This window comes from Talpa occidentalis, unplaced genomic scaffold (genome assembly GCF_014898055.3).
Source record: "Talpa occidentalis isolate TD23 unplaced genomic scaffold, MPIMG_talOcc4v2.1 talOcc4.14, whole genome shotgun sequence".
Classification (NCBI taxonomy): Eukaryota; Metazoa; Chordata; class Mammalia; order Eulipotyphla; family Talpidae; genus Talpa; species Talpa occidentalis.
Genome location: NW_023601433.1, coordinates 86,065,106 through 86,090,161, shown reverse-complemented (window position 1 = coordinate 86,090,161; position 25,056 = coordinate 86,065,106). Strand labels below are relative to the sequence as shown.

At 38.4% G+C, this 25,056-nt stretch overlaps 1 protein-coding gene across 6 annotated transcripts in view; it reads left to right on the top strand.

Moving 5' to 3' along the window:
• IFT81 (intraflagellar transport 81) overlaps positions 1–23,691 on the top strand; it is a 207,348-nt gene extending 183,657 nt beyond the window's left edge. For all 6 annotated transcript variants that reach the window (XM_054695360.1, XM_054695359.1, XM_054695357.1 and 3 more), the window contains 7 exons: positions 283–372; positions 13,223–13,309; positions 14,249–14,320; positions 14,407–14,492; positions 17,863–17,908; positions 22,933–23,076; positions 23,483–23,691. In XM_054695360.1, coding sequence (XP_054551335.1) covers positions 283–372; positions 13,223–13,309; positions 14,249–14,320; positions 14,407–14,492; positions 17,863–17,908; positions 22,933–23,076; positions 23,483–23,533 — 576 coding nt within the window. In that variant the 3' untranslated portion in view covers positions 23,534–23,691. The remainder of the gene's footprint in view (positions 1–282; positions 373–13,222; positions 13,310–14,248; positions 14,321–14,406; positions 14,493–17,862; positions 17,909–22,932; positions 23,077–23,482) is intronic.
• The last annotated feature ends 1,365 nt before the right edge of the window (positions 23,692–25,056 follow it).

The following is a 25,056-nucleotide window of genomic DNA, read 5'->3' as shown; positions in this document are numbered from 1 at the left end:
CAGGCAACTTTATAATTTGTTTATTCAACCTTAGATTTAAATATTTTCCCATAATGGTTTGCAGTCTTAATAATTGATATTTTGAATAGTTAAATGGTATTCCATCTTACTGAGGAATCAGGATTTACTTAATCACTTGCCCATTATTTGGCATTGAAGTAATTTATTAGGTTTTTTTTTTTTTTGCTCTTACATATATGACATTTCAATAAATATCTTTATACATGTAGTATTTTTGTAATTTGGAGTTTTATGTCATCTGTGTTATTTTTTCAATGACAGGTGAAAAAACTGAATTCACTGGTATCTGAAAAGAAGTCAGCTCTAGCCCCAGTTATAAAAGAACTCCGACAACTGCGTCAGAAATGTCAAGTGAGTGAATTTGATTTTGCAGTACTTTCAGTACTCTATCTTGTTCAGACATATTAGTTAGAACATTTTACTTGGATAATTTATAGAAAATAAGTCATTATTATTATTATTATATTGATATAATTCTGCAAAAGAAAGTAATAGTGTGACTTACCAAGGCTTTTGTTTAATTTATACTATTTATTTTGTCATGAATTATTGGGAGGAAAGAAGGAGTTTAAGCTGAAATGACAGATGTAGCTAAATGAGGTTTCACACTCATATGGACATGAAGTCACGTTTTTCTGTGGACAGGTGGAAGCTCAGAGTCTGCCAATAAGTGAAGACAGGTTAACTTTTGATTAATAACCTTGCTTTAAGGAGCAGAGTCAGGACAGCTATGATAGCTTATGATAAATGATGAAATACCATTATTTGGAAGCTAATTTCAACCACTGCTTTAAAGGCAAACTGTTAGAAGGTAAATAACCTTCACAATTTTGATCAGTTGGCCTCTGTGGTTGACATTAGAAGTTGTTTTTTTAATCGCTTTTCACGTAGTAATTTTAGGTTTGAATGAGCATGCCTAAGAATGAAATTGTGAAACTCTTCGTGAATGCCATTCATCAGAGTCAGAGAAGCAAAGTAAAAAAATCCATGGACTTTGAAATCAGTTAGGCATCATTTCCTTTTTATAGAAAACGCCATAGAGTCTGAGACAGGTTTAGTGACTTGTCCACACAGACAAGTGGGAAGTGAGGGAGCTGGGACTTGACTGTCGCTTGTGTCATTTATTCAAATCTGCTTGTTCATTACACCGTCATCACAAAGGAAGTGGGAGAGGCAAGGCCCTGTTTTCTGGAGTGTATTGTCTGATGTGTGAGATGGATAAACACTTGAAGAAATTCAGGAAAAAGGAAAGGATAATCCAACTTAAGAACAATAAAGAAAAAGTATAATCAGAATTATATAAACAGATAAGGAAAGGGGTGCCAAAAAGTGTGCTGTCAAGAAGGAAATGCTTCTGATTGAGACATCAAGAACTGTTTTCTTGGATATGTTCTAATTATTAGTTTTCTTTTCTTTTTTTAAAAAAGATTTATTTATGCATGCATACAAGAGCTGGGGTACAGGCCAGAGATGAGGGGGTGAGAGGATTCACCAGACAGAGTGGGGAGCAGAACAGGCAGACTGACTGAAGTACACTGCTGAGGGGAGCAGCGGGGAGACAGGAGAGGTCTTCGGCGCCTTGTGAGTTGCTCCCTGGCCAGCCGGGGTTTGAACTCATGCTGCAGAGGCTGTGGATTGCTTCATAGTGTGGTGCTTTTTGTCTCTAAGTTCCTTACTAAGGAAAAGCATATTGATTTTTTTTTTTTTTTGTGTCCCTTCTTCATATGCTCAGTTTTTTAGTACTTTAGTTAAAATATGTTTATACTTTAGAAAAATGCTTAATGACATACATATTGTAACATTTTTTACTGGCATTTTCCTTATCACATTGGTAGAGAGGTATTGATTTTCTTAATGCTTTTCCTTAGTAAGGAACTTAGAGACAAAAAAGACTGATTATATGTATTTCTAGTGGTGATAAAATTTATCCCTTTTGGTAGGCTAATAAATCTGTTTGAAAATTATTAAATTGATTTACATTTTAAATGAAGATTGTTATTGAAAGAATATATAGGACATTAAAGGAAATGTGCTATCATGGAAATCCAAGGATCAGAACTACAGTCTGTCTGGAACAGATAGAGGTGCTGTAACCAGAGAGCATTTTGCTTTAGGGAAGATTCAGGAACCATAGTAGTAGGAGCTTGTGGATGATGATGGTGAATATGGTAGTAATAACATTTGCTAAGTGCTTTAGTCCTCACAGCCACCCAATGAGATAGGGACTCCCTTTATGCAAATAAACAGATAAAGATACAGACAGGTAAGGGACTTGCCCAAGGTCACATGGCTGGCAAACAGCAGAGCCAAGGTCTTTATACTAATACGATAACAGTAACACTCCTCAGTGAATCTGTTTGTATTGGCTTCTCCCTCTGTTCCTACCACTAGCCACGTTTTCCTCTTCAGTTTATTCTCTCTACATTTAAAGGTCTCTATAGAATTAAATAATTGCTTACCAAACTCTTGTGAAATGTTAGTGCTTTCTAATTTGTGCATTTAATGGTCACAATAACCATGAAATAGTTTTCAGATTTTATACAGATGAGGAAACAGGCTTAGAAGTCAAATAACTTGCATAAGATGACACAAGCGAAGGGTCTCACACTGCAGTCTGCTGAGTGCAGAGCCCTGCTTTACACCAGCCATTCTGCTCCACACACAACTCTTTTGAAATACATTGCTGACTTACAAGTTCAGGACCTCCTAGTGTACGTGATTAAATTGTTCCATCTATCAATAAAGGCCATGGGGGCATGTGAAGCATAGAATTAGGGTAAACTTTATAGCATGTTATAACTGGGAAACTCTTCAGTGGGTAAAAGGCAAATGGCGCCAGTTGCACCAGCTTATAGGGAGATAATCTGGATAGAATGATTGAGAACATAGCCTACAGAGTCAGGCAGACCCTGGAAAACCATGGGTAGCTGCCTTCATCTCTACAGACTCCAGTGTCCTCATTATAAACTAGTCCCTTCCTAATAGGGTGGCTGTAAATAAAATCATACCCAGAAAACCTTTGCAACAGTGACTAATACGTAAGAACTTTTTAAAAAGGTATTTAAATTATGATTATTAAAATTAGTTTTAAGGGAAGGAATATTATTTCTTTTCAACTAAATTGTTTTCTAAATATACCAGAACTGAATTCTATAAAATTATTTCTTATGGTAATATAAGCAAAAACTTTTCATATGCTCTAACTAGATTTCTCTGTCTAAGAAGCACTGCCTGCCTCATCCATTACACAGAAAGGGAGCTGACTCACCCCGCTCCCAAATAAAACAGCTCTCCAGTTCTTGCCATATTCATCACGTGGAGAGATGCCTAAGCCAGCTAAACATTTAGTCTCTTGTAAACTATTAAGTAGATACACTGTGTAATTCCATTTATGTGAATTACCAAGAATAGTCAAATTCAGAGAGACAAAAAGTAGATGGTGAGGCCAGGGGAGAGGGAGGAGAGTCTGGAGACAGAGCAAGGTGATGGTTGCTCACAGCGTAATGCCACCGTGTCGTGCCATTGAGCACCGTTAGAGGGGTGACTTATTTTATGTATATTTCATCACAATAAAAGGAGAGTGTAGAACTTGCAGCCTTCTTTTGATGTTTGAATTCAGGACATTTGGTCAATGTCCTGATCTCATTTTACTTTTCTCCACGTGTCTGTTTCCTTCATCCAAGTATAGCTCTGCTTTTGCCCAGGAACCTTTTGTGTTAAAAAGTTTACTGAAAAGAGTCGGCCAATTTACTGACTGTATGCTGTTTCCAAGTATTAACTGAAAATCTTAATTGTCCTCACTTTTAGTATATTTAACACTCAAAACTATATAGATGCACTATCATATTGTAAAAGGATAGTACTTAGAAGTACGTCTTGCTTCAGTGGAGACCTCTCAAGTACTTAGGATTTTCATAGTGAACTGTTAGTACAATTTCTTTCTGTTGTACTTGCGTGTTGTCCTAAATTTGAATATTAACAACTTGTTGAAAATTTAGAGCATCACCACATACTTATCTAAATCTTTTATAATTATCCAAATTAAAATAGCATCTTGAAAAGCTTCATGTTTCTTTTTTTGATTATTGAGGTAACATAAGTCTACAACAGTGTATATGATTTAGGGGAACAGGTTCACACCTCTTCAGATGAGTGTCACCACACCATACCCACCACTGAGGCACCCTGATCCCAATACCTCTCCCATGGGGCCCTCTCCCCTTTCTTCTTATCTCCTCCTCTCACTCCCCCACTAGTAGCCTCAATTCTGCAACCAGATTTCTAGCATTTGTTTTGATTTCTTTTTGTCTGTCCTTTTTGTTTTGTTTCTTTGTATTCCACATCAGAATGAAATTATCTGGTATCTGCTTTTCTGACTTCCTTCACGTCTAGGAGCAGTTCTGTCTATGTAATAAAATGATATAATACATGTAATGGCTAACATGGAAAATGCTCATCTTAGAATATACAATCTGATAATTGATTTCACTAAAATATTTCTTCTTGATTACTTTTCCTCCCAAAAGTAAAGACATGCTCTTAGCAAGAATTCAAACTGTACAGAATTTAGGGGAAGAATAGAAACTATTTCTTTCTCTGCACTCCCAAGTGTCCACAAGTCATAACTCTTTCTTATTTATTTTCCAAATATTCTTTGACAATTAATGAATGGGTAATTATTTATTGTGTTCTACACCTTTGTTCTACTCTCTAAAAAGCAAAGGCATTTTTTTTGGCCAGCATTCAACTCTGACTGATACTAAGACCAAAATGTCTGCTCCCTTTTGTTTGTATTTGTCTGCTGTGCTTTTGCCTGTGTTTTGCTTTCAATTTTTTAACAATTACATTGTTTTTGATGTGTTTCTGAATAGGGATTGAATTGGGTTTTGTTATGTGATATAATCTGAGGTTGGTTTTAATAGATAAGTTTAACCCATTTATACTTACTGACATGCAGACACATTTGATCTGAGTACATTTTATGTTTTGCTTTTGATTTTAAAGGCTGCAAAAAAAATCCTTGTGGGGGGTGTGTGTGTGTTTATTTTCTGACTTGTGGATTTTTTTTTTTTAGCGGCTATATTTGTTTTTTTTTTTTTTTAAATAATAAATTTTATTTTTATATTCCCCATACAATTGCAGCCCCCCCATTCTGACCCCAATCCCTCCCTCCCACCCCCGCCCCCCAAAAAGTGTCTCTGGTTCATAGTTTTTTGTTGATTTTGATTTTCACTTTCTTATAGTTATTCATTTTCCTGGTCCCTTATTTAAGTTTTCTAGATTCCTGCTATGAGTGAGACCATCCGGTATTTTTCTTTTTCTTTCTGGCTTATTTCGCTGAGCATGATCCCTTCCAGCGCCATCCATGTTGCTGCAAATTGCATGTGTTTATCTTTTTTGAATGCTGAGTAATATTCCATGGTATATATGTACCACATCTTCTTGATCCAGTCATCTATTTTTGGGCATTTGGGCTGTTTCCAAAGCTTAGCTATTGTAAACAGTGCTGCAATAAACATAGGGGTGCAGGTGTTCTTTGGAATTGATGTTTCTGTGTCCTTTGGGTAAATACCTAGGAGTGGAATTGCTGGATCATATGGAAGCTCTATGTTTAGTAGGCCCAGAAATCTCCACACAGCTCTCCACAGTGGTTGGACCAGTTTGCACTCCCACCAACAGTGCAGGAGAGTTCCTTTTTCTCCACACCCTCGCCAACATTTGTTGTTGCTAGTTTTTTTAATATGTGCCATTCTCACTGGTGTAAGATGGTATCTCATGGTAGTTTTGATTTGCATTTCCCTGATGACAAGTGATGTTGAACATTTTTTCATATGACTGTTGGCCATTCGCATTTCCTCTTCAGAGAAGTTTCTTTTTAGCTCTTCTGCCCATTTTTTGACTGGATTATTTTCTTTGTTGTTGTTAAGTCTCATCAGCTCTTTGCAGATTTTTGTGATCAGTCCTTTATCATTAGTGTTGGGTGCAAAAATGTTCTCCCAGTTGGTGGGGTTTCTCTTTGTTTTTGTTATTGTCTCTTTTGCTGTGCAGAAGCTCTTTAATTTGATGTAGTCCCAGCTGTTTATCTTTGCCTTCACTCTCACTGCTTTGGGTGATGTGTCTGCAAAGATGTCTTTTATGTGCAAATCACGTAGCGTTTCGCCTATATTTCCTTCTATATATTTTATGGTTTCAGGTCTTATGTCTAGTTCTTTAATCCATTTTGAGTTGATTTTTGTGTATGGTGTGAGGTAGTGGTCAAGCTTCATTCTTTTGCATGTAGCGACCCAGTTTTCCCAGCACCATTTATTGAACAAACTCTCTTTGCTCCAATGCATAGTCTTTGCTCCTTTGTCAAAGATTAGTTGACCATAAATCTGTGGGTTTATTTCTGGATTTTCTATTCGATTCCATTGGTCTGTATGTCTGTTCTTATTCCAATACCATGCAGTTTTGATGATTATGTTAGCGGCTATATTTGTAACTTCACCATTTATGGTCCATTTCTTTAGATAATATCTAATAATCCCCACTGTGAGCAGTGATAAGATTAGTATTTTTCCTCTTCGTCTTCCTCCCTCCCTCTCCATTTGCCCCTGATTTTAGTCAGTTGTTGTTCCTGTTTGCTTCTTTTTTTTTTTTTTAAAGAAATTTTCTTTTTCTTTCCTTCCTTCCTTCCTTCCTTCCTTCCTTCCTTCCTTCCTTCCTTCCTTCCTTCCTTCCTTCCTGCCTTCCTGCCTTCCTGCCTTCCTGCCTTCCTGCCTTCCTGCCTTCCTGCCTTCCTGCCTTCCTCCTTCCTGCCTGCCTGCCTGCCTGCACTGGGTACAGTCAGAAGCGCGGGAGGGTGAGAGAATTCACCAGAGCCAGAGCGGGGAGCAGAGCAGGCAGAAGGACCGAAGTACACTGCTGAGGGGAGCAGCGGGCGGCAGGAGAGGTCTGCGCGCCATGTGGGACCCTCGCCCAGCGGCTGGGGATCGAACCGGCGTTGCAGAGGCTGCGGGCAGCTTTGCAACCGAGGCTCAACCGCTGCGCCACTGGGGAGGCCCTCCTGTTTGCTTCTTACTTTGAATATGCTTGGACTATTATTTGATTTGTCAGCTTTACATCCTTTGACATTCCCCCTCCAATCCCCAGCAATTAAAGAAAGAAGAAACCAGTTCACTTATTCTGCCTTCTGCCTCTTGTAGGTGTTATTGTACATCATTGCTGCATGGTCATGGCATGAAACATTTACATATGGGTCTATTGTCCTGTTCCCATTTTGGCTTTTAGTGTTAGACCTGTAATTATTAGATTCAGTGCTTATTACCAGTCCTTTCATTGAGCTTTTTCCTACTTTTTATTGTCTCCGATTTGTCTTCGAGTAGACTCCTCAAAAAAAGCCTCATAAGAACAATATTCTCTGATGAGTTCTTGCATGTCCTAGAGTTTGTTGCTTTAAGTATTTCGGTAGCAGCTTGACTATGCATAATAAAATCCTTACATCATGCTTTCTTTCTTAAGGGTTTTTAAGGATAACTGCATACTCTTCTAGGGTTCAGTGTGTCTGTAGAAAGATCTGAGGCCAACCCACATTTTTTAGATACTTGATCTTGACAAGAATGTGTATTTTCCAGTTGTTGAGTACTGTGTTCTCCAGTATTCATCAAAACATGCTTCTTAAATGTGTTGTTTAAAATTTCCTAGTATGAATGGGGAGTTGTTGAATGGGTGTGGAGTTTCAGTTCTGCAAATTGAAAAGGGTCCCAGAGGTTGGCTATACAATTACGTGAATGTTCTGAAACACCCCTGAACTGTACACTTAGAAATGGCTAAGATGGCGAATGTTGTTTTACCACAATTAGAAAAAGATTCCCGGGCCTCCCTGGTGGCGCAGGGGTTAAGACGCAGCACTATGAAGCTGTTCGCAGGCCTCTGCAGCATGAGTTCGATCCCCTGCCAGGGAAAGATTCATATTTTAAAAAGAGACATCCTGCTGAATTATTTGTTTTATCGTTTTTTTTTTTTTTTTTTTTTTTTAATAGAGGCATGTTTTATTTATTTGTTTATTTGTTTGTTTTTGTTTATACATGCACTGGGTACAGTCAGAAGCACAGGAGGGTGAGAGAATTCACCAGAGCCAGAGCGGGGAGCAGAGCAGGCAGAAGGACCGAAGTACACTGCTAAGGGGAGCAGCGGGCGGCAGGAGAGGTCTGCGCGCCATGTGGGACCCTCCTCCGGTGGCCGGGGAGCAGCCGGGGATCGAACCGGTGCCGCAGAGGCCTTGGGCAGCTTCGCAACCCAGCACTCAACCACTGCGCCACCGGGGAGGCCCCTTTTATCGTTTTTTTTTGGACTCTATTTCTGGTAATGTTTTTTGTCTAGCAGTTTTACATTGTCAGTTATTAATGTAAGTATGCCAGCTTTCTTACTAGTGTTTTTTTCCTTGTCTTTTTGTGTTGTTTACCTTCAGTTTTCAGTATCCTTATATTTGTTCTGTACATGTCTTGTAAAAAGTATACAGCTGGTTTTTTTGTGGGTATAGTTTCTTACATCCAGTTTGAGAATCTGGCTTTTAGCCACTGAGTTTCATCCCCTATGCCTTTACTCTGACTGGTGATACATTTGGACTTATTTCTATTTTGTTCATCCTATTTACTGTGCTTTTTCTTTGCATTAATGTTGGTTTGAGCTGTTGTTTCCATAATGGAAGTGTAGATCCCCCCACCGGGCACTGCCATAGTGTGCCCACCACCAAAGTACCCATTGTCATTTTTTCTGTCCTTATATTCTGATATTATTTACTTCTAAATTTTGAGCATATATTTTCCTGACTTAACAAAGTCTAAAGTTAATCAGCCTCTCCCAACCATACAGGGTCCTTTGAGTGGTTTAATACCTTCTCTCTCCTGCTGATCAGGTGGCGTTTTATTTCCATTCTATTTCTTCATCCCTAGAAGTGGCCATTGTGGTGGTCATTACTAATTCAGTTATTACTTACAGTCATTTCCTGTTTAGGTTTACCCACATATCTAGCAATTCTCACCATTGCTTCTTGTGTTTTAATCCTTGCTTCTGGATTTAGTTTCCTGCTTCCTAAAATTAAATTTGTTTTGTTTTCTTTTAGTTGTTCTCTCGATAGATAATCATCACATTAAGTAAAACATCTTTTTTTCCCTCTTCTTAAGTAATTGCTTGGTCAAAAATTATTTTCATTGCATTTCGGTTTCTCGTTGTGTTTAAGGGTCTGCCATTTAATTTATAATTTATTTTTAGGTAGTGTCTTCCCTGTAATTGATTTTAATATTTTTGTCTTTGTCTTTGGTGTTGTTCTAATATAATATAATCTAATATAGATTTAGTTTTATTTGCTCTGCTGGACTGTGTGCTTTTTGTCTTCCATTAATTCTTGGAAAATTCTACATAATATCTTCGAATGTCCTCTCCCCTGTTGTTTTTAGTCTGTTCTCTAGAAACTCCTCTTATTCTGTTCCCTGTTGCTTAAACTCACTGTAACAGTTTCATCTTTCTGTCTCTCTATGGTGAATTTTGGATAATTTTTGGGCTCTGTTTTCTAGTTCTTTATCTCCTGAGCTGTGTCTCATCTTACATATATGACATCTACTTAATTTTTTATATCAATGACTTTTTTCATTTTTGTCTATTTTTATTCACTGTATATATGTGTGTGTATTTGTATATAGATGTATACCGTGTGTGTGTGTGTGTGTGTGTGTGTGTGTGTGTGTTTGCTTGTTTTTCAGTTGTATCATCAAGCCCAAAAATGTTTCATGAGGGCCTCCCCGGTGGCGCAGCGGTTGAGCGCTGGGTTGCGAAGCTGCCCGCAGCCTCTGCAGCGCCGGTTCAATCCCCAGCTGTTCCCCGGCCACCGGAGGAGGGTCCCGCATGGCTCCCAGACCTCTCCTGACGCCCGCTGCTCCCCTCAGCAGTGTACTTCGGTCTTTCTGCCTGCTCTGCTCCCCGCTCTGGCTCTGGTGAATTCTCTCACCCTCCCGCGCTTCTGACTGTACCCAGTGCATGTATAAATAAATAAATAAATAAATAAATCTTTAAAAAAAAAATGTTTCATGAAATGGCTAGAAAATTTCAATTTGGGTATCTCATTGGTATCTGAAACTCACCATGTGTCAAGTCAGGGTCTTGAGTTCCCTCTTTCTGCCTTCCCCACCCCACCCTTAGGTTTCCACATTTCTGAAAATGATGTCCTCACCCACCCACTTGTGGAAGCACACTGTATATTACATTTGACTCCTCTCACCAACATTGATATAAGGCCTGACTCCTATATTTTATGCTTATCTTTATATTTATTTTTAAAATTTTCTTTATTGGGCCTCTCCGGTGGCGCGGCGGTTGAGCGCTGGGTTGCGAAGCTGCCCGCAGCCTCTGCAGCGCCGGCTCGATCCCCGGCTGCTCCCCGGCCACGGGAGGAGGGTCCCACATGGCGCGCAGACCTCTCCTGCCGCCCGCTGCTCCCCTCAGCAGTGTACTTCGGTCCTTCTGCCTGCTCTGCTCCCCGCTCTGGCTCTGGTGAATTCTCTCACCCTCCCGCGCTTCTGACTGTACCCAGTGCATGTATAAATAAATAAATAAATCTTTAAAAAAAAAAAATTTCTTTATTGAGGTATCATTGGTTTACATACACACTGTCTATGATTTAGAGGTATAGGGTGACACCCTTCAGATGTGTGTTACCACACCACATCCACCCCAGGGTGCCCATAGTCCCCCACCATCACTCATTGTATGCCCCTCCCCACTCTGCATTCCTTTTCCTCCTCCCCAGCTCCCAGCCTCAGTCCTGCTGTCAGATTTCTAGGATTATCTGTTATTGGTTTAGGTTAATCTGATCCTTTGTTTTGTTTCTCTGTATTCCATATATAAATGAAACCATCTGGTATTCATCTTTCTCCTGTGACTTATTTCGCTTAGCATAATCCCCCCTAGTTACATCCACGGTGTTGTAAATGCCAAGTGCGCATCTTTTTCTAGAGCTGAGCAGTATTCCATGGTGTATATACACCGTTTCTTCCTAATCCACTCATCCGTCTTTGGGCATTTAGGTTGTTTCCCTAACTTGGCTCTTGTAAATATTGCTGCAGTGAGTTTATATCCCTTCAAATTAGTGCTTTGTATTCTTCAGGTCAGCGCCCAGAAGTGAATCATATAGTGACCAATTTTTAATATTTTGAGAAATCTCTGTACTGTTTTCCATGGGGGCCATGCCAGTCTCTACCTTCCCATTCACTGCATATTTTTAAATCTTGTTTTCAGTTCCTCCTTTCTTTTAACCAGACTTATTTAATAGGATAATTTATATTATCCGAAGTTCCTATCAGTATGTATTGTTCTGCTTGTTTTTTGTTGCTGGTTTTTGGGTTGTTGTTTTTTTTTTTTTAAATATACTCCTGATTCTCACTCAATGGATTGATTGTTTCCTCCTTGTTTATACTTTGGGATTGTAAGCTTATGTTTGGAGTTTTGTCTTTTGAATCCTGGCAGCTAGGATAGAGGGCGTGTCCCTACAGAGTGGTTTTGCAGCGGTTCTGGCAGGTGCTTTAGAACTGTCACAGCTTGGAACTCATTTTGAGTTAATGTCTCAGCTTGGAAGTTCTTAGACCATGTCAGTGGAGTCAATTTTTGCAAACCCCAATCCTGCCTGAGGTCAGGCTCTCCTTTTTCATCCACCTCTGCAGCATCACAACTGCATTTACTTATCAGTTGGCCTATCAGACTCACAGACAAAAAAGAGACTTTTGTCTATAGTAGCATCTTCATTTCGTTGAGAGACCAGCAGCTATCTAAGGACTCGGCCTTGCTGCCACTCCTACTTGCTGCTCTCACCCAGGAGAGCTATAGGTCCCTCTGACCCCTTTGATATGTAAATCCTTTCTTCACCAAATTCTTGGTGCTGTCCTGATCACCCTAAATCAGATGGAGTCCCACACAACAAAGGGCACACACACCCCATTGGCCATTTATGGTAACTCTCCATTTCCCAAGCAAACACACTGGGTGGCACCAAGGTCATTCGGAGGTTGGCCTGTGTGAGTTCAAGCCTAGTGTTAACTCTATCCTCACAGGTTCCCAGGTTGAAAAAAACAGCTGGAGTTATGGGGGTCTTGGTTCTAACATGCCACTCTGCCCAGGTGTCTTCTGCTCCAGCTGGACACTGGGCTCTCATTCTGCAGCACAGACTGCCCTGCTCCCTTCTGCAGGGGCGGCCACAGGGCCCCCATGCTTGTTTTTGGCCCTGAGTCCTCTTGCTTCCTTGTGAGTGCAGTTCAGCTCTGGTTCTGAAAGGATGTTTGCTTTACCTTATCAGACATTTGCAGGTACTTTTAGCATTTCTAGGTTTTTGTAGCAGATTTTCAGGTGACCTAATTTATCAAATGTGACATTGGAGGAAAGTTTGAAACTATTCAAACAGCTTGAGTTCAAATTCTGAAACCTCTTTTCAGTAGCATAATCTTTGGCAAGGCACCTGGACTCCCTGATTGTTCTTCAAACTTGATGTAGGGACAGAAATACCCACCTCAAGGACTTGTTCTGAGATTCGTTATTGTCATGCCCCCCCTGACAGTTTGCAAAGTTCTGACCAGCCCCTGCTGAGGTCTCCAGCCTCTTCTTATACTTCCCAGACACACTCCAGGTAATAAACAATTTGCACATTCTAAATTCTTGTTTTTTCCTCTAGCTCCCACGCCTTTATGCAGAGTGTTTGTCTTTTTGAACATTCTCCTCTCTTTGTCTACCTTCTCCCTAACTACTGACCTAATCCTTCATACCTCAGCTTAGACCTCAGTTTTTACAGGAGGATGTCCACACTGCTCCCCAAGACTGGGTGAGCCCAGTGAGAGCCCCCCCATGCTCTTAAGTCTTGCCTTTGCTCATCGTGGTGCTCAGCAGCCTGTTTACTTGCCAAAACAGTACTTGAGGGGAAGGGTTTTTTGGTATTTTGTTCACTGTTGTCCCCAACTCCTAACAAAGAGGTTGGCACACAGTTAAATACATGGTAGCTATTATTTTTATCAGCTCCTTCATCTGTCATAATTCTCAAATGTCCGATTGTTGTGTAAATAACTCAAGTATGCCAAGAAGCTTAGAGTTAAGTTACAAGACTTACAAGGGCGTGCATTGTTTCAGAGCCACATCTTAGGTCTTTGTTTTTCACTTATTCAATCATTTACCCCTTTCATACTAGGAACTAACCCAGGAGTGTGATGAAAAGAAATCCCAGTATGATAGCTGTGCCGCAGGCCTCGAAAGCAATCGGTCCAAATTAGAACAGGTAAGGAGACCATTTTTATTTTAACAATTTAGCAGGAACTGCCTGTGTGCGTGCCTACTTTCACTACACCAGTGTCAACAGATTCCCACATCTTTACCCTCGTGCCCTGAGCCTCTCTCCTCAGCGCCAGAGACCTTCAGTTCTTCAGATTTGATGTGTGCATTCTGACGTCTCCGTCTGCACTGCCACCACCCAGGTCCAGGCCCCCTCCTGACGTTTCTGTGCTCGCACAGAGACCTGCTCCTGTTGTCCTAAGGTGCAGCCAAAGAAACCTGTATACAACTCAGGCTGCCCTCCGTTGGCTTCCTGTTGCACTTAAAATTGATGGATTTTTAAAACCATGAGCTCTGCTCCTCAGCCACAGGGGCCCAGCCACACTGGCCTTTGTGACCATCAAACAGGCCAAGCTTGTTTTCACCTAAGGGCTTTACAGGTGTTCTGTCTTCTCTCTCTGTGATACTTTTCACCCAACTCTTTGCCTTGCTCTCCTTTTCTTTCTGGTCTCAGCCCGAATATCACTGCCTCACAGAGGTTTTCTCTGATGGTGCTGCCTTACGTGGCCTGCTCCGTCACCGTCACATTCAACTGCAGACTTTTCTCTGTAGCTCTTAACCCTGTCTGTGTTCATCATGTACTTTCTCCTTGTGTCTGTTTCTTCTACTTGAATGAGTGCAGGGACCTGTCTGTTTTGGCCACTGCTTGTTCCCCAGCACCTTGTGCAGTGCTGGGCACATGCTTAGTAGTTAATAAGCCATTAACTAAACTTGTGGGATTTAGAGTGATGTAGTCTCTATGAGAGATCACAACTTAGCCTGTTTCACTAAATAAAGTTATAGCCACAGAAGAGGAACTGACTATGAGGACATTTCTTTTCTTGCACATCTAAAGTCATCTCTGCCTCTGATTACAGTGTTGCTCATTTAAAATTATATATTGTAGGAAGTCAGAGGACTCCGTGAAGAATGTCTTCAAGAAGAAAGTAGATACCATTATACAAATTGCATGATTAAGGTAAGACAAAGAAAGTGAATCAAAAACTTTACTGAGATATTTCCGTATCAAGAACTTAACTTGAAACTCAGTCCTTTCCACTTCAGAACCTGGAAGTACAGCTTCGTCGTGCTACTGATGAGATGAAGGCTTATGTCTCTTCTGATCAGCAAGAAAAAAGAAAGGCCGTTAGGCAAGTAAATTTGTTGTTTTTATAAATTGAGTTACGTCATGTTTTTACCTGTAGACGTTTTAGAAATAGGATAGAATTATACAAGGTTGGAATACTCAAATAAGCAGCGACTAAGGTATCCATTAGGACCAAATCCTGTTAAACATCTTCAGAAGGTTCAGCTGTAATAAGTAAAAGGAATAGATAGAACTTCTTTGCCTGGTGTTTTTTTTTTTTTGTTGTTGTTGTTGTTGTTGTAGCAAAAGATATATAACATATGACTGCCATTTTGACCATTTTAGGTGTATGATTCAGTTGCATTGGTGACATTTCACAACATGGTGTGCAGCTGTCCTGGCTGCATATTACTAAAAACATTTTACCCACCCTAAAAAGAAACTTGTAACCATTAAGCAATTAATTACTCTACAACCCCCCTACTCAGGGTTACACAGAACTTCATCATTGCTGTTTTATAAGCTCTAAAATTGGTCTGTTTTTAAAGTCCTGCATGGCCTGGACTCCAGTCATCTGGGGCTCATTGTGCTCAGCTAGAAGCTGTGGTTGTTGTGTACCAACCTTCAAAACCAAAAAGGGTTTGTAGATGCCATCAGCCCTTACATGGTAGGTTCTAGTCCTGGCTTGCAATATACTATAATAAATCAAATGCTACTTAAGAGATACCCTTATAGTTGAATTGCTGCCTATGACAAAATATAATAATTGAACAATTGCTCCTTATCATAATTCAAGTGTTTTGCTTTCACCATTCAGTAGAAACTCCAAGTGTAGGATTCACATTGATTCTAGGTTGCTGTTGAGATCTTTAGTGGCCTATATATTCATGTTACTAAAAGGAATATAAGAAATAGAATATCTAAATTTTTTTTCATAGGATGCACTGGAATGCAAGTCAGACTGGAAGTACCTATAAATAGAACAATGTCTTTTCTAACATATTAAACATATTAAATATATTTACTGAGATTCTTTCACTGAATGTAAACTGTGTTCCAATAAATCTACATGGTTAATGTTAATATTTCACAAATGTGAAAAGTTAACTTTGGTCTTGAAAAATAAGAAGTCTTTAGAAATTTTCATTTCTTCCAAAGTTATCATTATAAATAGAAGAAATACTACTTCCAAGTATGAATTTCCTGACCAGTTTTCTAATCAGATATTCTTCATCATTTAAAAAAATCATCTTAAGCCTTTACCACTTCATAGTTTCCCCATAGAAAAATAATGTGTCATGACTGGAATGGTACTTGAGAAAAATATTATTAATAAAATGGAGTCCATATTACTCTCAACTCATTGATAAAAGTTTAAAATGTTATTATTACAGACACATATTTTTGTTACTCCATTTTCTACCTTTAGGACACTTTCTGCTAAGGCCAAATATCTTAAGAAATTAGCTTGGTTTTGAAATATTCTCAGCAAATTTAACTTCATTTACAGAGGCAGTATGTTTTATTTCAGTGAACTAAAATGGACTCAAATTTTGTTTCTAACCTGTTTTTTCCAGATTGTAGTTTTGTGCCCTAGGGCAAATAATTCCCTCACGTACAAAATAAGGAGAACACCATATCCCACAGAGAATCAAGTTAATATAATGTATGCAACAGTGTTTTGGAAATTATATAGTGTGAGTTCGTGAAGGGCAAGGACCCTCTCTGTCTTCTGAATCCCACAGTGTGTTTGATACATAACAAGTGTTTCATTATTACCTCTTGCATAAGTTCATTGAATTAAAAAAATATGTACTGTGTTATGGGAGAGAAGAACATGAGACTGTTGATTTCTTGAGGAACTATAAATATGGAAATTCTGAAACAATTTGGACATATCTCATGCATGGGTAATAAATTAATTATTTAGAGCTACCTAAACTATAATCATAAATTTCTCTTGAACAATATGTCATTTACATCCTCCTCACTGTTTTCACTGGAGAGCTAGAAAGGCAAGCAGTTTGACTTAGTGACATAAATTTAAAGGGCAGAAGAAAGAATTGTGTTTCTTTCGTTCTGCCCTCATTCCTGTGCACAAATTCTACCTTTGATTTAGCACTGTAAGGACTTTGGGTATTTTTTATTGTTATTCTGTCTATTCTAATCACTCCTACCCTCACTAATCTAATCCTTTTTGTGTAAATGCAATTCCTCCATCACTTCGGATGCTATAGTATTCTCTTTGTGGCTTATGATTTCTTGAGATTCCTAATTTTGTGTTATTCAGTTTCTTCTTAAATATCTCGTAGCTTTACACAGAAACATACTGTTTCCATCCAAATTTGAGTTCTAAAGTCCCTCTTACTTTCTTTTGTGTTGGTTCCTTTGTCCTTGTCCTTCAATCTTTGTCCTTAACACAATAAATCATACTTTTTGACTTATATACTATTAAAATATATTAAACATAGTAAAATAGACTTTTGCTTAAAAATGCAATGTAATGTTATTTATATTTTTTGCATTAAAATTTGCAGATTTTTTTAGTTTATAAAAGAAATTTTTGTTAAAAACAAAAAGTAACCATTAGGAAGTACAACACCCAAAAATGAAATGTTGTCCACTATGCCAAGTCATCAAATGTCTCCCGTTAGTTTTTTAGTATGCATTATTCCATACTCTTCCCCCACACATTTGCTAATATGTCTTTGTGTTTATGTGTATTAGCAAATGCATGGGAAAATTTCATGTGTGTGTATATAAAAATAAGATTAAATTACATATATAGTTTTTCTCTTAATAGTTTATCTAGAATTCTTTCCACTTTATTTATAGACCTACTACCTCATTCTTTTGTATCACTCTATCTTATTCCTTTGAATGGATGTACCATAACTTACTTAAACATTTCCCCATCTATTAACATTTAATCTGTTTACAGATTTTTCACTGTTATAAGCAATGTTGAAGTGAATAGCCTATGCTTTTACCTTCATTATGTTTTGAGAGTTTTGTGTGGGATGACTTCCTAGAAATGGAATTGCAGGGTTAGAATTTATTTAATGTTTATTTAAGATGTGTATCTTTTCTCCTTTCTGCAAACATCTTCAAAAACAAACTATAATTTAAGCAAATGGGTTGGCATTGTTTTTTGTCATTGTTTTAGGGATAGATTAACCAGAAATAGTACTTAACATTTTGAATTTTCTTAACTTCTTAAGTGATGTTTTGCCTTTTTTCCCTCTTAAATTACTATTTACCAGAAGAACTGACTAAAGATGGGGAAAGAGAGTATTTGATAATGTTTTATTCTGATTCTACTATTCTGAACTATATTGTCTGGTATGTTTAGATAGATATGCTAATTTATAATTTAGTTTCTAATCAAATCAATTGAAGTAAATTGAAACTAAATCATTATATTCACTCCCTAGGGAACAGTATACCAAAAATATTGCTGAACAGGAAAACCTTGGAAAGGTAAGAATGTATTATTTATTTTTTTGAAATGTGTCTAATTTCAGATTTTCAGTACATGGTTATATCATTGTCTTTCTTTTTAAAGGTTTATATTATTGACCAAATATTCTTTTTTTTTTTTTAAAAGATTTATTTTTATTTATTTATACAAGCACTGGGTACAGTCAGAAGCGTGGGAGGGTGAGAGAATGAGCCAGAGCCAGAGCAGGGAGCAGAGCAGGCAGACTGAAGTACACTGCTGAGGGGAGCAGTGGCATCAGGAGAGGTCTGCGCGTCATGTGGGACCCTCCTCCGGTGGCCGGGGAGCAGCCAGGGATCAAACCGGCACCGCAGAGGCTGCGGGCAGCTTTGCAACCCAGCGCTCAACCACTGCGCCACCGGGGAGGCCCTGATCAAATATTCTTAAGTCTGCACCCTGGAAATAATTATACGTATATTGTAGGTTGTTCATTCTGAAAGTGAAAATGAAAAATTGCCTTGTTTCAGACTTAATGCACTGTGCATCTTAACTATTGGTCTGACTCAGTAAATTGGAGATGACAAAATTATTCACCCTTATTACATTTTCTGGTTTGAATCATTATTAAAAGCAATGTCTATATGCTTTTATATAAAAACTGAATTGGCTCCCCAAAGCCTGTAAATAGAAACTTCAGAAAAACAAATGGTGTAGAAAGCTATGGAAAATTACTAAAGAAGGTAGATATGTTCTCCACTTAAAAAATGTTTTATTATGGAAAATTTCAAGCCTATATAAAACAATGAAAATGATGTGATGAGCTTACATGTAACCAGCACCCAACTGTCATCATTAAACTTGTGACTAGTCTTATTTTCTCTGTAGTCCCACCCACTTCCCACCCCAAATAATTTTTGGGCAAATCTCAGAGGTCCTTTTATTTTATCTGATCATCTTTCTTTCTTTTTTTTTAAGATGTATTTATTTATGCATACAAGAACTGGGTTACAGCCAGAGGTGCTGGGGATGAGGGGCTGAGAGGATTCACCAGAGACAGAGTGGGGAACAGAACAGGTGGATTGACTGAAATACACTGCTGAGGGGAGCAGCGGGCAAGACAGGAGAGGTCTGCCACGCCATGTGGGAATCTCCCTGGCCAGCCAGGAATCGAACTCGTGCTGCAATGACTGGCGATAGCTTGATAGTGCTGAGACTTAACCCCTTGTGCCACCAGGGAGGCACCATGTCTCATAACTTCTTAGTGGTTTATTCAAATAAGGATCCTAATATGAATCCACGCATTTTATTAGTTGCTGTATCTCTTAAGTCTCTTTTTCTCTTTATTTCTCCTTCATCTTTTTTCTTTACATTTGTTATATTATTACATTTTCTTTACATGTATGTGTTGGGAGAAAGAAAAAATAGGAGTTATTTGTCCTCATAGGTGTCCCACAGCCTGAGCTTTGCCCATGGCATGCCGTGGTATCATTCAGCATGTTCTTCTGGCCCGAGTAAGTTTTGCACATTGGTAGTTATATCTAGACCTTTGACTAATAAATTTGACTTGTTATTTGGGCAGCACACTTCATAGATGGTCAGGAGGCTCTTTTTTTGTAAGGAGGTAGCTACTATTACTTACTCCCTAAATCCAGTAATTCATTACAGATTACCAAGTGGTGACATTCTAATTTTGTTGTTCCCTCTGCATTTACTTACTGGAATCATTTTATAAAGAACACTTTCTCCTTACCAACAATGTGGTTGCCCACCCTAAGGTACAATTCATAGGACAATTAATTTAATATATTTGATATGTTTTGATCGATTGCAATTACTATTCCTGTCAGCGCTCAAATTTTCCCATGTTTGGCCAGCAGATACCTTTTGAAGTTAGCTCCAAATCCTTTTAAAACAACCCTGCTACACTTGTATGGCTTCTTTACTTTCTGATGTGACAAAATGTTTGAGGTTCATCCAGTACATTTCCTGTCCCAAATCTGAATTAATCATTTCTCTAAAACATGTTCATCTGTTCTCTCTGTTCATTTTGACAGTATTTTAACTAGGATAGAGTATGATTGCCAATAATTGGTTTTCATCCCAATAGTTCATATGTTAAGTAATGTAATTTTTTTCATATGAAAATATTCCTCAGTTTCTTTTGGAAAGTGTCTGGATGGATACTATGTGTATAGAAATACTTGTCAAACTGAATTTGTACAAAGATGCGAGCATACTTGCTAATTCTCATTAAAATGTGTTCTTGGGCCTTCCTGGTGGCGCAGCAGGTTGAGCGCAGCGCTGTGAAGCTGTCCGCAGCCTCTGCAGCACGGGTTCAATTCCCGGCCAGCCAGGGAAATTCCCACATGGTGCGCAGACCTCTCCTGTCTCGCCGCTGCTCCCCTCAGCAGTGTACTTCGGTCCTTCTGCCTGTTCTGCTCCCTGCTCTTTCTCTGGTGAATCCTCTCACCCTCCCACGCCTCTGGCCTGTACCCCAGCTCTTGTATAAAAATAAATAAATCTGGGCCTCCCCTGGTGGTGCAGCGCTAAGCTAAGCTGCCCGCAGCCTCTGCAGCGCCGGTTCAATCCCTGGCCGCCGGCAAGGGTCCCACATGGCACGACAGACCTCTCCTGCTGTGCCCGCTGCTCCCCTCAACAGTGTATTTCATCACTCTGCCTGTTCTGTTCCTTGCTCTGGCTCTGGTGAATTCTCTCACCTTCCTGCGCTTCTGACTGTACCCAGTGCTTGTATAAATAAATAAAATTTTTTTTTAAAAAAATGTACTGAAAAAAAAAATAAATCTTTAAAACAATAAAATAAAATAAAATAAAATGTATTGTTACCCTGCCCAGTGCAGTGTTTTACTGCAGGATCTTTGGGAAGAGCAGTAGCAATCTAAGTATATTTCAGTAGAACGAGCCATCGAGGAGCTCATCCACCTGTCAGGCAGTATTACTAAGAAACAAGGCTCCTTGACCTGTAGACCACTTCTAGAGTAGATCTAAACTTCCAAGACAAACAGAACAAGCCTCACTTTTCAGAGTAAGGAAAACCAAGGCTTCCAACCCAACATAGACTGATGTCACACCCTCCTCGGGTCATGTGAGTTTTTGAAGCTAGACCAGCCTCTGGTGCTGCACTTGGTATTACCATGAGCCAGAACGGGCCTGCACCTGTTACTTCCCCCCTACAGTACACACCACCTCACCCTTTTAAAAACAGTGAAATCAGCAACAGTTTTTTTTGTGCAACTATCAACAAACTAAATCTGTATTAAATGATAGTAGCATTAAAAATAAATTATATACTCAAAATATATTCAGAAAGTTAAAGGTTTCAAACACATGCTTGGGCCTCCCCGGTGGCACAGCGGTTGAGCGCTGGGTTGCGAAGCTGCCCGCAGCCTCTGCAGCACCGGTTCAATCCCCGGCTACTCCCCGGCCACCGGAGGAGGGTCCCGCATGGGGCGCAGACCTCTCCTGCCGCCCGCTGCTCCCCTCAGCAGTGTACTTCGGTCCTTCTGCCTGTTCTGTTCCCCGCTCTGGCTCTGGTGAATTCTCTCACCCTCCCGCGCTTCTGACTGTACCCAGTGCTTGTATAAATAAATAAATAAATCTTTAAAAAAAAAAACACACATGCTTATAAAGCGAATTAAATGTAGTGTTTCCAACACAGATAGTTCCCACATCCTGTCTTTGGGTCTTTAAATAACTTTTAAGGTTGTTAGGATTTTTGACAAAGAAATTATTTCAATATAAGAAATGTTACCGTTTTCAGTAGTACCTTAACCTTAAAATCATGCTCAGAGCTCTTAAAAATTCTTACTACTTTGTTTTAGATTATGAGGATAAAAATATTTGTTGTAAGATACTTTATTTGTACCATAGACTTAAATTTGCATACCAGGGGCCTCCCCGGTGGCGCAGCGGTTGAGCGCTGGATTGCGAAGCTGCCCGCAGCCTCTGCAGCGCCGGCTCGATCCCCGGCTGCTCCCCGGCCACGGGAGGAGGGTCCCACATGGCGCGCAGACCTCTCCTGCCGCCGGCTGCTCCCCTCAGCAGTGTACGTCGGTCCTTCTGCCTGCTCTGCTCCCCGCTCTGGCTCTGGTGAATTCTCTCACCCTCTCACACTTCTGACTGTACCCAGTGCTTGTATAGGTAAATAAAAAATAAATCTTAAAAAAAAAAAAAAATTTACATACCAGGTAGTTTGTCAAAAATATGCTGGTTGTATTTAAATTATATTGTATTAACTCTGTTTTGTTTCCTCTGCTATTTGCTGTTAACTTTGCTTTCATTAGTCATAGCTGGGGAGGGCAATCTTTAGTAAGTGCTTTAAATCTGCTCTCAGATTACATTAGTCTTTTGTTTAGCCATTTATTGGAAATTTTTCTTATTTCTGTTTATAATTTCATTGTCAATAAGTAGAACAGTATTGGCAGGTGGAACTGTGTTTATAAGCTATTAATAACAAACAATTCTGATAAGGATTTAGTTCTATTTAATAGTGTACTTCAAAAAAATTACTAGACATTCTCCCTAAGGAATATATGAGTAGAGTTTGATTTATTTGTGCATATATAGAGCATACACTGATTCAGAAAAGAATACATTAACACGAGTTTACCAGTATTTCCGTATCATGTCCTATGAAAAAATATAAAGCAGATACTTTTATAATTTTCCCCTATTATTTGTCTTAATTGACAAGAAAACTGGGATCCAAAGAAATTGACCTATTTACAGATAGTGACAAAGCTAAGGTTGAAATTCAAGTCTTCCAAGATCTGTACTTTTTTTACACTATGATACTGTACTGTTACTCTTTCCTGGCTCTCTTTATGTCCCCCTCCCCTTCCTTTTATATTTTTCTGTTCTTTTTAACTTCAGGTTGTCTTACCTCTGTCATAAAGTTAAATAACATTTTATTAATCTGAGTTGTCATGCATCATAGGAGAACCTGGTTTAGTTGACTATTATTCATCAAGTTTACAATGCATACCATTATAGCAGTACCAGTAAATCCCTGTAACTGAAATTTAATTATTCTTGTTGTTTGTGACAGAAACTCCAAGAGAAACAAAAAGCTGTTCGAGAAAGTCATGGTCCAAATATGAAACAAGTTAAAATGTGGCGTGATTTCGAACAATTGATGGAATGTAAGAAACAGTGCTTTCTGAAACAACAAAGCCAAACATCCATTGGTCAGGTAATTCAGGAGGGAGGCGAGGACCGGCTGATACTTTGAATTCAGGTGTCAGGACGCGGGCTTTAGTCAGTCCTGCTAGCACAAGTTATCACCTCACCATGTATTTCTTTCCTTGAAAATGACTTGTATGACATTTTACTTGCAGAATAGACATTCCTTATTAAGCTTTCTTGGAAAATAATGTTAAGGTAGATTTAGGTTTTAAAGGGTTTTTTTTTAATATGAAAACGAGGCTTTCATTGTTTTGTTTAATTTAGACATCAGTGGTGTGTTCTGAGTTTTATGAGACAGAAGACTAAGTTTACTATCTGTGAATGTAAACATATGTCCATTAAGAAATGTGTAGTTTAAAAAAAAAATAATAACCCAATGGCTTAATGTTTTTTTTAATTTTTTTTAACTTTAGAGGAATCTTTTAGGAACTAATATCTCTTGTTTTGAAGAAACATTTATCTGAAGCTCAGCAATTCCTACAGTTTCACTTCAGTTTCTTTTTCTTCTGTAAAATTCAAGAAATTTTAATATCTTGAATAACATATCTGTTCTATTTGTAAATTTAAAAGCAAATAAAATGATGTGCATATAATGGCTACTTCTTTTTGAAGTATATAGTTGTGTCAAGATAAGTTCTTTTTTGAGTAAATATTCCTGTTATAGTATTACAGTTATAAGGATTTTTACTTACTTTCACCAAAAATCTAATATAATATTTAGGTCTGGGGAGTGTTTATTTTAAAAATAAAAAATTGTCATAGAGTATAGGCGATATCCTGTGCACAAGTATTACAGGTGAAATTCAAGATTTCAAGTGAAAGTCAAGAATTCAAGTGAAATTCAAGATTTCAAAGTGCTTCCAACATCTGCTTCATCTGGACGAGGTACTTGAAGAGTTCTTTTACTTTTCTTTAAAGAAAGATAACTGATTTAATATGTAATACTTTATTTCATTTCAATTTCAATATATTTTTCAAAATATCTTGCCTATAGGTTTTGAAAACTCAAATTTCAAATTGTCAGCATATCCAGCTTGGGTGTGTTCTTTTTTAACTATCCTGAAAAAAAGAAAACAAAAAACAATACGTTTTTAATGAAGAGAGTTGCTCCTACTCTATGCAAAATACGCATACTCGATTATAGCTTTATATTTCTTTGTTCCCAAGTGTGTTCAAATTTTGTTTGAAAGTGTTGCTAGAGATCATTGTTAATCCAGGAGCTGCCATGGGAAGAGATGGAGTCCGCAGGGCAAGGAGGAACTGGACTCACCAGAAAGTGTAGGAAAAACTGCTCTTAACAAATTTTAAGAGAAAGGAGCATTCCATTGTTATTAAGTGGTTTAAACCTGGTCTCAACTGACTTTGGCGTCTTACTTAAGCAAGAGTCTGCTACCAGCATCCTTATTTGTGCCTTTAGGTCACCCTCAGAGCAACCATACACTGACCAAGAATTACTTCTTCAGCGTGTAGAAACAAACATCTTTAATTCAATAATCAGTTTTTGAACATTGCAATAAAAATATGTATTTGGTGTTGGCTATTTGGCATGTTATTTTTAAGCCAGAAGTAAGTGATGTTCCTTTAATCAGCATATGAATTCCTTTGCAAATATTTGAAAAAGACTAGATGCCATTTAGAAACAGCATTTTATTCCCCAAAGTAAAGTCAACTTGCAAGATTATTAAAAAGCTTTGTGATCAAAATTTTTAGTCTTTACTATCTCTGGTGCTCTTAATTTTAAAAATTGTTAATGACAGATACTCTAAGGAATATTCTGATTCTGATTTGATTACTGCTTGCCATCTTTGTTCCCCACAGAAAGAGAATGTAGATTAAACACTAAGGCAGTCCCAAAATGACTTTATTAACTGAAGCAGAACATCATTATTACTTTGAGAAAAGCAAATTGAAAAAAAAAAAACCTGAAAGTACTAAGTTATTTATAGTTTTTATGTAACATTGGACATTTAGCAAAGCAGCTTAATGG